The sequence below is a fragment of the Pterocles gutturalis genome, unplaced genomic scaffold (genome assembly GCF_000699245.1).
Source record: "Pterocles gutturalis isolate BGI_N339 unplaced genomic scaffold, ASM69924v1 scaffold23000, whole genome shotgun sequence".
Lineage (NCBI taxonomy): Eukaryota > Metazoa > Chordata > Aves > Pterocliformes > Pteroclidae > Pterocles > Pterocles gutturalis.
In genome coordinates, this window is record NW_010146570.1 from 33,558 (window position 1) to 49,156 (window position 15,599).

General features: G+C 46.2%; 1 protein-coding gene across 1 annotated transcript in view; it reads right to left on the bottom strand.

Annotated features, from left to right (window-relative positions):
• The window catches only part of NLRC5 (NLR family, CARD domain containing 5), a gene marked incomplete at its 5' end in the record, with an annotated part of 44,488 nt that extends 29,115 nt beyond the window's left edge, over positions 1-15,373 (bottom strand). The window contains 10 exons of the mRNA XM_010085795.1: positions 12-77; positions 977-1,027; positions 1,878-1,967; positions 3,652-3,735; positions 3,821-3,904; positions 4,253-4,336; positions 6,183-7,941; positions 9,196-9,261; positions 12,451-12,513; positions 15,073-15,373. Coding sequence (XP_010084097.1) covers positions 12-77; positions 977-1,027; positions 1,878-1,967; positions 3,652-3,735; positions 3,821-3,904; positions 4,253-4,336; positions 6,183-7,941; positions 9,196-9,261; positions 12,451-12,513; positions 15,073-15,373 — 2,648 coding nt within the window. The remainder of the gene's footprint in view (positions 1-11; positions 78-976; positions 1,028-1,877; positions 1,968-3,651; positions 3,736-3,820; positions 3,905-4,252; positions 4,337-6,182; positions 7,942-9,195; positions 9,262-12,450; positions 12,514-15,072) is intronic.
• Between the last annotated feature and the right edge of the window lie 226 nt (positions 15,374-15,599).

Sequence of the window (15,599 nt, forward strand, 5' to 3'; positions counted from 1 at the left end):
CCTTTTCTTACCATAACTTCACGTGTCTGGCTGGAATTCCATGTTCGTTATTCTCTTCCCACTTCAAATCCAAAGATCTGCAAACAAGCAAAATATTTGGCCTTTAATACGCCTTCACAAAATATGAGGACCTGGGAGGTGGTTAGTATTTTCTGGAAGTTTTCTGGAAGAAACCACAAAGTCTGTGTTCTATCCAACCATTCCACGCAAGGTTAAGTGATTTTCAAGAGCCAGAAGACCTCTATCAGGAGATGGGAGCACAAGGGGCTTCCACACGGGATTTCACTGTATATTTGAATCAACTTGACAACGGAGCCCAAATTCAAAGGCACGACTAAGACGCAGGATGCTTTGCCACCATGTGGGATTGCACCACCACAGGAAGGGATAAACAAACTCGCCTGTGCCAGGCTGCCTACAACAGCACAAGATGGATATTCAGGCATCTGAACAGGAGCAGTTTCTAGCTGACTCGGAGCCAGGCTGAGTCAGTTCACACATGCATGCCAAATATCGTGAAGTCCCCTGAGGACTGCACAACATGGCAAAGTGAGTTCCCTATAACGGAACAAGAGGTTGTTTCATAGTTTCTTAATTAAGGTCAAATCCACCCTTCCTTCAGAAGTACACACAGGGAGAGCATAGGAGCCAGCTAGAGAAGGAGCAAAGGCATTTCCTTCGTTTATCCTCACCTTCAACTGTCCATTGGCTTCAGCAGCAGCAGTTTTGCAAGAGGAACACAGCACTTCAAGCTTACACAGGCACTAAGGTGTTGCCTTTGTGCAGCTGGCTGGTAGGTCTGTGCAAAGACCAGGGATTTTGGTTACCTTTCTCTTTGCTCAGGTGGATCCAGCTGTGCCAGAAGCCAGGGCAAAGGCAAGCAGTTCTATTGTTGGAGTGTTTATAGTGACGCCAAGCTGACGGTTTGAATCAGCATAACTCTGAATACAGCATAACCCCAAGTGCAGTTTCTCACCTTGAAACTTTCCCAGATGGGCCAGAAAAATAAATCATCACTGTGTCCTTCCTGAAAAAGAGATCCAAGCCAACGTCAGGGCACAGATGGAAGGATGCCATTTCTTTAGCAGATGTGCTCAGTCAGGACCAATGCCTGGATGCTAAAAAGGGCCTGGACATCTGCTACACTAGCTCATTGCCACAGGCAGGCAATCGTGCAACTGTGCGGCCAGAGGGCAGCAGGACACCCCGCATGTGGAACTGGGGCTGCAGCACAGGCAAGAGAGTAACACAGTTAAGAAGACTGGGCTGTGACTTTTTTTTTTTTTTTTCAAGAACAGCAGTTGGAAAGAGGTTCTGTGGAAACTCCATTCCAGCAAGAAAAATAAGAAAAAGCTGTATGCAGTTTGACTTTCCTTGAGTTACACTGAGGATTAATTTGGCCTGTTAAATTTACAGCCATAAGAGCCAGTATCTTAAAATTGTACCCTTTCTCTGTCATCCCGGACATACGAAAACACCAAAACCTGTAATTTGAAGGAAGATAGAGCTACAGCTCCTTAAATTCACACCTTTTCAGTAAACTTAACTGATTTATAGCGAATTCATGGTAGCTAGTAAAGAATTGCCCAGTTGATATACTGGAGAGCTTAAAAGCAAGTTCAAATTATGTTATACTAGAAGAAATATTACACCCTGCAAATCAATTTACAGAGCAAGGATCAAATGACCTATTAAAAAAATACACAGAGAAGATCCATAATATGATGAATTCAAATTTTTTTCCAAACAGAAAACAAAAAGGATTAAAATTAATCTTTGTTGACTTTGATTAGCCAACAATTAAGCTGTAAAACAGTGTCCATTAAGTCAGCATCTAAAGAGACAACACATTTGTAACAGCTCTCACGCACTGATACCTGACACGCAGTTCAGTAGCGTTTTGACACACGATGACTTCCTTTGCCAAAATAAGAACAGCTTTCAAGGAAAAATCGTTGTGGCTCAGACTGTGAACACGAGAAAGAAAACAGCCTCAGCTGGGAGACCCAACAGCACACTCTTTTGTTACGCAAACACCTCCTGCTCTGCACCCAGACACCCTGAAGCACACATTCTTTTAGTTAGGGGATTTCTCTAAAGCTTCAAAATTTTGCATTTAAGACCCAACAAAAGCATTATCAGAACATAGCTGTTCTCTGCAAGCTATAGGTCCCATGAATGTAAAATCAGAGATACTTCCTCTATGTGCAACAGAATTATTTACCATTTTGGGGTTATGTAGTGAATGTACCTTATACCTGCACGGTTACACAACCAGCCCAAAGTACAGTTAAACTCTTGCTATAACAAATCGAATTGATGTACGGCATATTAAAGTAGTGTGGTTTAAACCCTCACTTTTAAAACATCCCCGAAGACACAATACTAACAACCTCTAAGGATTTATTCTTTAATTACACGTTTATTCTGTTACATTACTTGTTGAACCTCATTAAATACGAACCATACAGTCTTGCTTCTACAAATCCTCTGCTTGTTCTCAGGGCCACAGAGCACCATTCCTGGGAGCCTCAAAGGAATCACCCACGCCACCACCGCTGCATGTGTGTAACAGAAATGTCTGAAGGAATGAGGCTTACAAATTCCCCTGACTTCTTACCTTTCCCATACGATAAGCTGCTTCACTGCGGACATGCTGGCATTTCCCACAAGTTGTTATCCAATGTGCCCAGGAAAGCAGAGGAGCAGGCAAATCCCCCCCTCCTCCTTCTTTACAACATGCTTTTAAACCCTTTTAATCAAAGCCAGTAATTAATTCTGGGATGGGGTCCAGCAATAACTGGAGGTATTTTGGGTTCACCCACTCATGCCCAGGGGTACGTGGAAGCCCTTTAAATACAGAGTCACTCCCTTTTACCTGGGGTGGGCAGGCAGTGCTGTGCCTTTGCCTTGCTGCAGAGGCAGTGTAGCTTTGTGGCTACCCCTCTCCTGCAGTGCAGACTACACTGAGACTCCAACACTTGCAGCAGCCCTGCTCTCTGCTTTGCCTGCTGCTGCTCAAACTGCCCCTGCTAGCTTTTCAAAGGCTTTAAATCCCTTCACAAACCACAGTGGTTCTCTCCACCTAAAAAAGATGCAGATCCCTGCTGGGAGCTTGCCTAGCAGTCAGTCCCCCTCATTTCAGCACCAAGCTGGTACAGGAGTGTTAGGAGGAGGAGTACAGGAGAAGAGGGCTAACAAAAAGGCTGGGAAGAGAGGGACAGGGCCATCCTCTCCTATGCAGAGGTGAGGCATCTCAATGTGAGCTTGACCAAGGGGAAGAGAGGGGAGGAGGCAGAAGAGGAAAAAGTCATGCCAGGCACCAAGTTGAGCACATGCATTGTAATTCCTGGAGAGGTGTCAGTGGTGTCAGGACTCCCTTGAGATTATTTTAAAACACCTGTGTAAGAACTGTGAGGCTGAGTCTATCTCAAACCGAGCCAGGCCTCCAGCACAGCCCTGCTTCCACTTAAATGTCTGTGCCCCAGCTTAGTGCCACACATGTCCCCACTGTCACCTCTAAGAGCAAGTGTCACCCCTTACAGAGACATCCAGCAACTCTGATCTGATTTGGATTCAAACTCTCTCTGATGCTATGTTTGGCTTCATAGTGGCTACTACTTTTAATAGGTTTAAGCCATTTTTACTCACTCGACTTTCTTCAGCCTTTCCATTGTGGAAAATAGGTCCACCGCCCCCTTCACCTCTGGATCCCATATCCGATTGTCCTGCAAACTGCACACAGACTCATTCTCATTAGTACCCCAGGCCACCAAGGAACAAGCGGCTGATTTGAGGGTCACTGCCACAACACACTCACTTTATTTCCTCAAGCTGGAGGCACTGTGACAAAGCCTGGACCAAGTTAGTCATCCCCTCAGCTGTGATGCTCCCGCCTGTCAACCTGGAAAAAGAAAGAATCATTCAAAGCAAGCAGAAGGGAGGACTAGCATCCTGTGCAGTGCATGGCAAGCCTGTCTCGGATGTGTGCCTGCACTGCACTCCCAGCACACCAACAGAGAGAACATGGCCTGACTCTGCCACATGCAGCCAACTTTATACTCCTTTTCAACCAGGGCAACGCAATACTCCTCTTGATACCAGCATAAAACAAATGCTGCACGTATCCGTGCTGCTCTGCATCACACCGCGTTACTCTGTGCTGCACAGAGCAGACGTAATTCAACTGCACGACAGAAACAGAGGACAGACAGATAGAGAGAAGGCTCTGATTTTACAAGCAAAGACTTACTCTAGTTTCTTCAGGCTCCCCATTCCTCGTAAGCTCTTTGAAAGAGCAGCAGCAAAGTCATCACCACATCTCCTACTACGAAAGCTAAATCATGAAGGAAAGGGAAAAAACATAAACACAATAAAAACCAAAATAAGCTGTCCCATAGAACAGGTTAAAACATGATTTTTTAAAAAGTGTTGAATTTCTTTCTTAACAGCAACTGTTTCATGTTCTTTTTTTTGCAGCATCTTTATATTTTCACACATCTGTTTTACATTAAGCTTGCACATCAACTGCAAGTACCCCAAGAGATGGCTTCTGCCTTTTGGTATGGTGACACCATGTGTAAGTGCTGCCACAGATGAAGAGTCAGCCCTACTGCACGTCCCCCAGAGCCAGGACCCTGGAGACAAGGGAGGTCACACAGGGGCAAACCAAACTCATGCAGAGTCTAACAGCTGCTGTGTGCTGAGTTGCTGAGCTACTGAGCTACAAGAGGGTTGATTTCAAGCCAGACACTTTAAATTTGGGTGGCACAGTAGCCAGAGTTGTCCAAGATATAAAAAGCACACAGTTTTTAGGGAAAATACCTCTTTTATAGAAGGAACTGATGGTGTCAGAAAAAAACAGACAATCAGGCAAGCTTTCAGGCACACCAGCTCTCCTTTGAATCAGCTGCAGGATGTATTCATTATGGGATGTACTGGTACAAAGCTCCCTGGGTTGCATGACTCCCACAGCATGTTTGGAGGCCATGAGAGCAAAACCCACTTATGGCCCTGTTGCCCGAAGTGCCTCTGCCACCTTCCCCTAAGCCAGAGGGAGTCGGGGACAAGCTGCAGAGGTGCAGTGGCACGACAGACATCGCCCACAGCCATTAGAAACACGCCTGCGGCGATGCTGCTTCTTTAGACAGGTTCTGTACGAGCAAGACGCAGCTGAAATGCCTGGGATCCCACTACCCTCTGCTCGCCCTTCCAAGAGATGGACCAAGAGCTAGCATCCTACAGACTGTAAACGAAAGCAGGGACGGGCTTGAGTGTGTATGAGTTGAGGAACCCCTCAAAATCCCCTGTTCTGTTCTCCTAATGCAAGGGAGCAGCCCAACCATCCTCAGGCATCTTCTCATTGAAAGCAGAGGACTCCATGCTCTGCCCCTGTGCCTGCATTAGCAATTCAGAGTCAGGATGTATCATCAGAAAGCTTTTCTAACAGTAAATTAAATGGTATTCCTACTCCTCTTAATGGAGGCAGAGCACAATTGATTACTGTCCTTTTTACAACAATATCAATATCTAGGAAGTGCAGTCTTGATGTCTTTGTTTCTGCTCCTTTGCTTCACAGCAGACAACATCCTTCCCTTCAGGTCAAGGTAATTCTCACCCTGGTTGCTCCCCATCTTCTCCACATAACAAACTCTACACGTACTCCTCAGAGTCATTCACAGAAATACGGAATGAGACCTGTTCCACAACAGAAACCCAAGAGATCCTCCTTGAGAAGTCCTACCAGCATTACAGCAAAGTACTGACAGAGAGCACTGGAGAGTGCAGTTGTCACCTCCTGTTCATCTGGTTTATGGAGATTTCACTTAGATCATAACTTTCTCATTTGTTTGTGTGATTTGCCCTGCCTTTGTATTGCCAAGAAATGCCTCTCATTTTCTCTCTTATCTGCTACACTAACTACCCTGTTGTTTTATTGTTTTAATCAAAACAAAGAAACATAAAAAAACCTCATACAGCCAGAATGGATTTATCATGTTGATATCCTTCAATCACTCATAAATTCATTATTTCATAAATTTCTTCTGTATCAAAGTTATGCTGTTCAGATCAGAATTTCTCACATCTTCTTTCTCTCCCTTCTAAAACAAATACCAGGCTTGTCCTTCCAACCTCATACCCCTTCTCTCCACCCACCAGCTCACAGCACTCAGTGTGTTTACCTTAAGTGCTTCACATTTTTACAGCCAGCCAGAACCTCCAAACAGTCAATGTCCACGAGACATCCCGCAAAATCCAAATAAGTCAAATCGTGGCCTGAGTTTATGACAAAAACCAAAGACGACATGTCCAGAGATGTCAGTCTGAAGTTTTTAAACTCATACTTGAAATTCAGCAGGCTCCCGATGTGCTGGGCTACTTTGAGGTCTTGCGTTTCAAATGTGCAATGGCAGAGCTCAATGACTTTAGGCCCCGTCAGATGAGTGGCTGCCAGTTTCTTGAGAGACTCCAGGATCACATCCTGCTTATCCTGCACCCAAGCTTCACCTTGTTCAGCTAGCAGCATGAGAAACGTCCTACACTCTTGTGACGACAAGCCTGACAGAAAGATGTGAAAACTCTCCAGGAACTCGCTCTTGGCCTCATTCTTTAAAGTCCACTTTGACTTCAAAGAAAACTTCTTCTTCAGGTAGTTCTTGTCCACCTCTTTACTTACCATGAGACACAGCGCTGCAAAAAACTCCTGCAAGCTCAAGTGCACAAAGGCATAGCCAGCCTCTGGGCAAGTGCCACTCGTCTTCACCTCAAAGACAGTCAGCAATCCATGTAAGGAAGCAAATTCCTTCACGTGCTCTGGAATATCACCCACATAAAACACAAGCTTCTTCTCTTCCAGGCCTTTCAGTGCAAGATCACACAGACCCAAAATGGCCTTCTTGTTACAGTTCAGTTGAGTCTCCTCGCCGCCTGCACACTCTCCCTGCTGCTTGTTTATGAAAATCAGAAGCATTTTAATATAAAACTGTGTCATAGTCTGAGGAAGCTCCACGCTCATCTGATGTTTAAGGAGCAAATATTCCAAACAGACGCACACGACATAACACAGAGCAGGGATCAGGCACATGCTGAGGAGCTTGGTGTTGTTCTTCAGGTGAGCGATGGCTTGTTCTTTGAATGAATGCTGATGAAAATAGTGGCTCACATATTCCTCAACCTTCTGATGGTCAAATCCCCAAATTTCTGCTAGCATATCTACCGTGTTTGATAAGAAGTCAGGTAGTCTCATAGGTCGGCTGGTGACCAACACTGTGCAACCAGGTAGGAGCTTCCCATGACAGAGGCCTGCAAAGAGCTCGGATATGGACACACGGGAGGTAAGAGCTGGGCCTCCCTTAGAAGAGGATGACACATCCATGTTAGCTGCAAACTCATCCAGCCCATCAAAGATGATCAGTGCATGCCTGGCATTTTCCAGGAGGTACTGGAACACTGCATCATCAGGGCTGTCTTCTGGCTGAAGGAACAGGTCAAACAAAAGCTCCTTCAGAGTCAATTTTCTTTTTAATAAATTCAGCTGCCGAAACTCAAATAGGAAAGTGAAGAGAAACTGAGGCAGGGCGCCTTCTGCCCACTTCTGACAAATCCTGTGCATTAGCATGGTCTTGCCTGTTCCTGGTTTACCAAACAAAAAGATCACCTTTGTCGTGCCTGACGGGACCACACTACAAAACAGATCTGACACTTTCACAGCTGTATCCGCACATTCTTCCGGTTCAGGAGCACCTGCCGCATCCTCTCGGGGTTTATCTGGTCTCTCTTTTAAGCGGGAAGATTTTCTCTGCCGAATGACAAGGTTGACAAAGGCTTGGTTGAAAGCCAGTGGCTGCGTTTGTTCCTGTGCTGCTGCTCCTGCTGCTCTACTGCTTCCATATCTCTGGCGGATAGAATCCATGAGGAGATGCTGGTACTTTTCGGCTGAATCTGGAAGAGAAGACAACACAGTGAGTATGAGAGTGAAAAAGTTAGTTCTGAGCTGTGACAGATCCAAAATACTATGACTCATACACAGAGAAACAATGGCCCTGATCAGAGGCTGCTCCACAGAGCTAGGCAGAGATGACAAACTTTGAACACATGAAAATAACCTACAACTCTTCCTACTTTTGCACAGGGGCTGAAGAAGAAGAAAATTCAGGGAAAAAGTGAAACAGCTTTATTTATATAAAAACTAAATCTTATTAAATCTTTAGGATTGTGCTCGTAATTCCCTGTTCACTAGCTCCCTGTTCACCCACACTGGCCTTGTGCCACCCTTGCTCAGCTATCCACACCTCGGAACAGACATATCTTTTGCTTTGAGAATTTGAGATCCCTGATGGTATCTACATCCCTTTGTTGAAGGGAGAACAGTGGTGATAATTAAGGGTGCTCAGCACCCTCTGAAAAAGCTGCTGTTAAGTTTGCTGAACTTTGTCAGCCGGTAAGATCTGCCCTCTCGGGAGCATCTCCACAAAAACTTTCCTGGGTGCAAACTTTCAATCAAAAACTGGCTCCAGCCCAGCTGCAGCTGCCCGCTTTGCCATGCTCCCTGTGTTCCCCCACCAGACACTGGGCAGCGCTGGGCTGTGGGGACTGCAAGGCTAAAAGCAGAGGTGGAAAAGGGTAAAGAAGGGCAGATGATGAAGGAAAGGATGTGGACACCGGTGTTACACAGCCCGCAGGCCTGCTCAGGCTACTCAGTCTTTCCAGGAATTACTCTGGCATGACTTTGTTATCACTCATCTATTCAGTTACTTCTCTACTTCAGGGTGAGCTGAAATAAGTCTTTAATATGCTAGAGAAACTGTAGAGCCTTTTGTGGGTTTTTAATTGCCAGCATGTCTCCTGAATTTGGTTAAAAAAAAAAAAAAGCAAACAAATACAGAGGTGACCTACAACTGAATGCTTTACTGGCCTGTCACACTTCAAGGGAGTTCTTAGCCCATGCCATCTGCATCCCTTCTCCTCAGGTAGATCCAACATATCTCTCAAATAGAAATGGACGTTTCCTGTTATTTGCCAGGTCCCGCTGTCTAGATGTTCTATAACCCGTTGCATTAGTAGTTTATGCAGCTACCAAATAAAAGTTTCCCTCAATGTGGGAGATTGATTTCTTGGGTGTTTCTGCAAATAAGTTAAATAGGTTCTTGCTCAGAGGAAGCACACCACCACTTTGCTTCTGGAGCACCTACATACCTAGTCGTTGCTGTTTAACATCCTTATCACACACAGAGCTGCTGTGACGGCGGCGGCGAGCAAACCCTGAAATTTGAAAAGTCAGAAACATGTCAAAAGAGCATTTTGAATGGCAGCTTATTAAAGGTGGGCAAGACTTTCCATTTGGGGAGCTGAAGAGGCAAAATCAGAGAGACAAAACCATTTGCAAATTCAACTAGCTTTTGCAAATGTTGAAGTAAAAGCAGAGGCACATCTAGCTATAGAAAGACAGCCTGGGCTGGTCCTCATGAGGCTAATCCCTCCTTTTGTCTCACCTCGAATATGCTACAGCTTTCAGGAGTGGCTACAGGTTCTGGGCTGGTTTAAAGTCCTTCAGTAATGGAGCTCCCTGAACTTCTCCAGCCAATTCATTCCAACACTTCAGTTTATTTACATAGATTTTCCTAGTGGAAACCATCAATCTTGCTGGCCACAGTGTGATCTGCTACTTCCCTGTACTATTCACTTAAGTGTTTTTGCAGAGAACTCAAGGAGGTCCTTCCTCCTCCCTGGGACAGACGATCAGCTACAAGGATTCAACATTTATAGAATATTGGAACATGACTTTCCACTTCACAGAGTTGTTAATATGCAACTCTTACCGTTCTCAGACAACAGCAGCTGGGACATCAGAAACAGGGAAGTACAAGCTGCTGGTGGAAGATTTGAAAATTCTTGCAGGAAACAACATGAATTTTAAAAGGCATGTTTTCCAATAAATGTGTTAGGTTTAGCAAATGATGCTCAGATCCTTTTACTCAATCCCCTCATTTACTTAGAAACACAGTGCTAAGATGTGCCAGAACCTTACGAAAAAACTATCATAACAGCCCATCAAAAAGTATCCTAGGAAATGACCCTACTGGCAGCACAGCTTCTGGAAGGGAAAAAAAAAAGAAGAGGTATGTGCACTTCTGGGTTTGGAGGAACATACAGAAGTAGAGAGAGTATTAAGGACTACGAACAGCCTAATGAAAGACACCACACAAGCACTGCCAAGTTTCACATGCTCAGAACCACTTTCTCCATGTCCTATGTAAGAAGCCTGGCAGACACAGGACAGAGACAAACCAAACAGCAGGACCACATCCAGCTACACCCTCCGGCAATGCCCACAGCTCAATTTCTTTCAACTGTTCTCCACTCCTCCTCAGGATTTAAGTCCACCCAAAGCAGGATAAGCCCATGTGATGGACCTGAAAGCAAGCAGGTGCAGGAAATATCTCAGCTCCACAGAAAGTTTCCTTGTGAGCAAAGGCAGCTCCATGAGTTCAGCTGGCCAAGGCGTGCTGTGTGAAGGAGCTACATATACTGCTGTGAAAAGCTGCCCTGCATTTTCTGAGACTGACCACAGTCACCTCACTGGTGAGTCTTTCTGGGGGCTGAGTGGTGCATCTGCCTTGCTTTGAACACACAAATGGCTCTGTTACCCCGGGGAACAGGGCAGGGAACAGTTATTTCTGGGGAACGCACAGCCCACACATACCCAGGGCTGGTTAGGGTGATTAATTCCCTGTTTGTTTATGGTGCGCTCTCAGATGGAGAGATTGGGCAGAGCTGAGAAATTCTTGCCTTTCTTAACTGGTCCTAGTACCTTTCAGCACTATTTTCAAATTTCGGTTCCACCAGCAACGACCAAGATTGACTGGCTACTCGCTGGGGCAGAGCAGCTAGCAGCAGCAGCGTGTCTGCAGAACAGAAAGGTCTCTTGTGTTTTCAAGATCTGAAAACTGCACGCGACACACAAGATACAGTATTTGCAGTGCCGTGACTCAGAAGGAGTCTCTGAGTGGAAAGCAGAGGCAAAAGTGTCTCTGTGACCATGCGAACAGCTGGAACTGCAAAAGGTAGGCTGGGAGCTAGGATTTTAAATGGGTAACACCAGCAGGGATGGGCAAGGCAGGGAGGGCTCACTGCTCAGGCAGCGTGGTGCTAAAAGCCTGCCTCTGTCTGGCCAGGAGCAGGGAAAGCAACCAGCAGATGCAAACACACAAGTTATAAGGTGCTGAGGACACCGGCAAACCTCAGCAAGAAGCAGAGCCAGCTCTGCAAGAAGGTCCTGTTCCTGTGAGTGTGGCCCATCCCCAAATTCACACAGCAGGAAAAAAAGGAAGAGTAGCTTTTCCTTCAAAACATCTATTTTTCCCCAATGGGCAATCCAGCACCACTCCCACTCCCTGCCACCAACGTTAAGCACCTCTACAGGACACAAGGGTTGCACTTTGCTCTCTGCACTGCGAGGCTCCTGGCTCAGGGACTCCTCTACACTGCAGCATGCAGAACATGAGGCTTCATCACCTGCTGCTTCGTTTTCCCCCAGCACACATTTCAGGAGGACACAGTAAACTGACAGCAGCTTTCTGTGATAGTCTGGATTCTTTTTGCCAGTACCTCCACCATTTATCCTCTCACAAAGCTGGATGCCAGAATCACATTCCTTCTCTCTTTCTGCTGTGACACTCTTCACATGGGGAGGACCTGGGCTGGTGTTTCATTTTCTGGAAACTGAATAGATATGACTGAGAAGGCAATTCAGAATTTAGCAGCTTCCAGGGATTCCAGCAGCTGTTACACGAGGGCCCAGGGATATTGCTCAGTGGTGGCACATACCGTCAGTATTTTCACTTTCCACAAAAGGCTTCTGATAGACATTTAGGTGATGAATGCTGCTGCAAAGTGACAGAGGAAGAGGAGGGATCTTGAAAACAAATCCCTCATTTCATGATCTGCACTGAGTAGGAAGGCCTCAGTCCCAAATTCACCCCTGAAGAAAGCCCTAAAATTACTACTATCCACTCTTTTCATCTCCGATTCCAACACCTCTAAAATGGTTTCTGCTGGATCAACTCCCAGATAGTCTGTCTGATCTTCCTTTAAAAGCCAAACCAACTTCCTCCACCTACCAATGGGCCAACCACAGTAAAAGTGAAACAAGTGGGGATTTTGCAGAGTGGGTGGGAGATTCCCTTGGCTAGAGAAACTAAAATGAGCAAGTTCCTTAGCAGAGTCAGGGCCAATAGGACTTTTCTGAAATTCAGGGAGAGAAAATGAAACAAGGGAGAGTTAATCTGGAAAGCACCAAGAACAGAAAAATCAAACCTGAAGCTGCAGTGGCTTCCCCACACCCCACCAGCACCGCAGCAAATACATGGGATATTTGTAGCCCTGCCCAGCCCATGGGCAGAGAAAATGAACTCCAAGAGCATAGCACCCCAGGGGCTGCTCCAGCCTTACCTTTCGGCACAGACGACCGGGCAGTCACATCTGTGCATGCTTCTTGTTTCTGGCTTAAGTCACCTAAAGGAGTTGGATTGGAAACAAAATACAGTTACTGCAACCATCCTGCTGTTGACATCTGGGGTGCCGTTGGCCAAAGTCAAAGGGCAAGCAGCTCGCAACACACATGGTCATACAAACCAAGACTCAGAATAAGGGCTGAGGCGACGCAGGCAAGTTGCAGGCTCCCCATCTGGTCTTTTCCTTTCAGATTGCTCTAAAACACAGTTAACCTCTGCTTTCAAGGGAGGAGTGAAACACCTTTTCTCTGTGACACATACAAACTCAGAGCATGGGCAGCTTTGACTAGTGTAAAACCACACCACAGCCACAAAGTGAAGCCTTACTCTTCCACTATCAGCATAGTTAGCAGCCCAGTCAAGGGCCTTTTCTGACTCACTGGATGGCCCCAAAACCCCATTTAGTACAGCCAGCCCCACAGACAACATCCACAGAGCTCCAGAGGGAGATCCTGCTCAGGCCAAACAGGAGCCCGTGTACCATCAGGACTCTTCTATTCATATAAACTCATGCCTGAAAGCATCTCTCCAAAATCAGATCGGAAGCCTTCATACATTAATCCATTTCCAGCGTTTCTCAGCCAGGAGTGCAAGCCAGGACTCTGGTATTTCCAGCTCTAGCATCAGCATGAAGCAACTAAAGAACAAGGCTTCAAACAGGCACACGTGCTGCACCACAGCCTCACACAAAATTTGTTCAACAGCTCAAATATCCTGACTCTTGCACTGTGTGCCAGGCAAACCAAAGTAAACCAGCTCTGATGCTGGAAGACTCAATCTCACTCTTTCTCCCCTACTCTTCCCAAGTGCTGCTTGGGCTGCCCTTCAGGTTGGTTTTAGCCTTCATCAGTTCTCCAGTCTCACTCACCATGCAGACATCAGCTCATTTCCCTAGGAGTCACTTCAGCTAAGGCAATCTCACAGTTAATCTTGCTTCACCTAAGACTGCTTCGCTACTCTCAAGTGTGGTCCTGTGTGGTGCTCCTCCAAACCACCAGCTCCTGCCCACAGCCTTGGGACAGCCCCTGCAACCACACAGCTCTGCAGAGGGTCAGGGTTCACTGAAAGCCACCCCGAGAGCAAAACCAAAAGCAATTCACCTTCAGAAGGATCAATGATGCTGAACTGTTAATATCACAGTTAAACCAGCATAAGCCAACTCCAAAACCTTAAGAGAAGTTTTCTTTTATGATATGCCACAGCATTCAAAGGCTGAAATCTGTTTCGGCTTTATCCCAAGAGAAAGTCCCCATCAGTCTTTGTTCCCTGTTGCTTGTCTGGTCTTTCCCCCATTTCAACACTGCCACAGTAACTGCTGCTGCAGTTGGTTGCCAAAGGCCGCATCCGTCCGACTGGCACAAGTAACGACAAGTTACTACAAGCAGGATGTGACAGACAGCACCGCTGAGAAAGACTTATTGGGCAAGACTTCCTGCGAAGTGTGATGCTAACAGAAAAGAATTAATAACATGATAAAGTAATCCAGAAAGGGAGAGGCGCAGCCCAGCTGGTGCCACAGGCTTTCATAAAAGAGCGTGTGCACACGCTGTGTGTACAGCCTACACCGTAACGCGCAGTGTTGACCACATGTGTTATGGATCAAGCCATCTTCTCTAAAGCCACCACATCCAACTGCTAATGAGAGATATGGGGAAGTGGTTTGCTTGTGGTGTGAATATTTTAAGACTTCTATATTTCTCGCCTTTCTGGATGACAAAAATAAAAAATAGCAATTAAAAAGCCATGGAACAAAAAGGGAGTAATTTTTTTTATATTCAAACAAATCTATCAAAAAAATTCACCTCAGCTTTATTGGAGAACGGGTGCACAATTTTTATTGGTTTTGGCTTTTTATGTCTAATTTTTTTTACCTCAACTTACATTTCTAAGCCAAAAGTTGTGCTTCCAAGAAAAAAATACCACAACAAATTTCAGCAGTTTCAAAACCTTCCTTCAAGAAACCTGTGTAAACTTTCTCACCAAGAAATAGGGACCGAAGCTAAATTTTCTGATTGAGAACATCATTGCCATTGAGAAACTCCCGAGATACTATTGCATCAATGTTTTCTCTCTCACAGCTATCGCAACGCACTCCACTCTCACAGAAAGCAATCAGGAATCCCTGCAGTACAGCACAACTTTCCCCCCACATTTCAAATAGACCTAACGAGTGTCTCAAAAGCACTCTGGGAAAAGTGACTTTGCTCTTGGGGCCACTTCCAATTCAGGAATCCTGACGATACAACCATGCAGGTTCCCATGAGGTCCACAGAACCCTCCAACCTCAAATCAGGCCGGCTCTTATCAAAAGAGCCAAGAATGCGGCCACCAACACCAGCAAGGCGTAGCCCAACTGGTGAAAAATCACGTCTGAAAATGCAAACTATTGTAGCTGCCTGGACGCCACGGAGAGGACTGCCACCTCCCACTGACAAGGCACTGACTGTGCAAGTGAGGGCACTGGTGGGCTCACAGCCTAGACTGGTCTGTTGGCTACGAGGAGCCAAGGTGTTCGCTGTGTTTGGAGACGGTCAGAGGAAGCTGGCCTGATCTCCATTACCTTCTCCCGCAGAACTCATGAGCGGTATCTCCAGATCCAGGGGAAGGTCACACTCCATGCAGAGGTACTGTGCAAACTCTTTCCAGATGGCAGGGCCAGCCTTCTCCAGCAGGTCAAGAAGCACTGAGACTTTTTCTCTGTGATCAGTGATGGCATCCAGGCCACTCAGGGACACCCCTGGGAGGAAGCGCTGGGAGGTCGTGAGCAGCCAGTCAGGACGGTGACTGAGGAACTCCACTAGCTGGGGGCGGGTGCTTGCTACAGCTGCTTCCAGGTCTAGATCATCATTCTGAAAGGGGGGCTAGAGGGACAAAACCAGAAAGGACACAGGAGTGAGAGATGTTCATCCACACAGCCCTGCTGTCAAGCAGCCAGCACAGCCCTTGATGGACTTGATCTGCTTTTCTACTCCTTGGTTCAACCCAAAATTTCTTACCTGCCTTACTCTCACCACGTCATCTGGCAAATCCCAGCACAGCCATTACACAGTGCAAGGACCACAGTGCTTGTCTGCACAGTGCCTAACG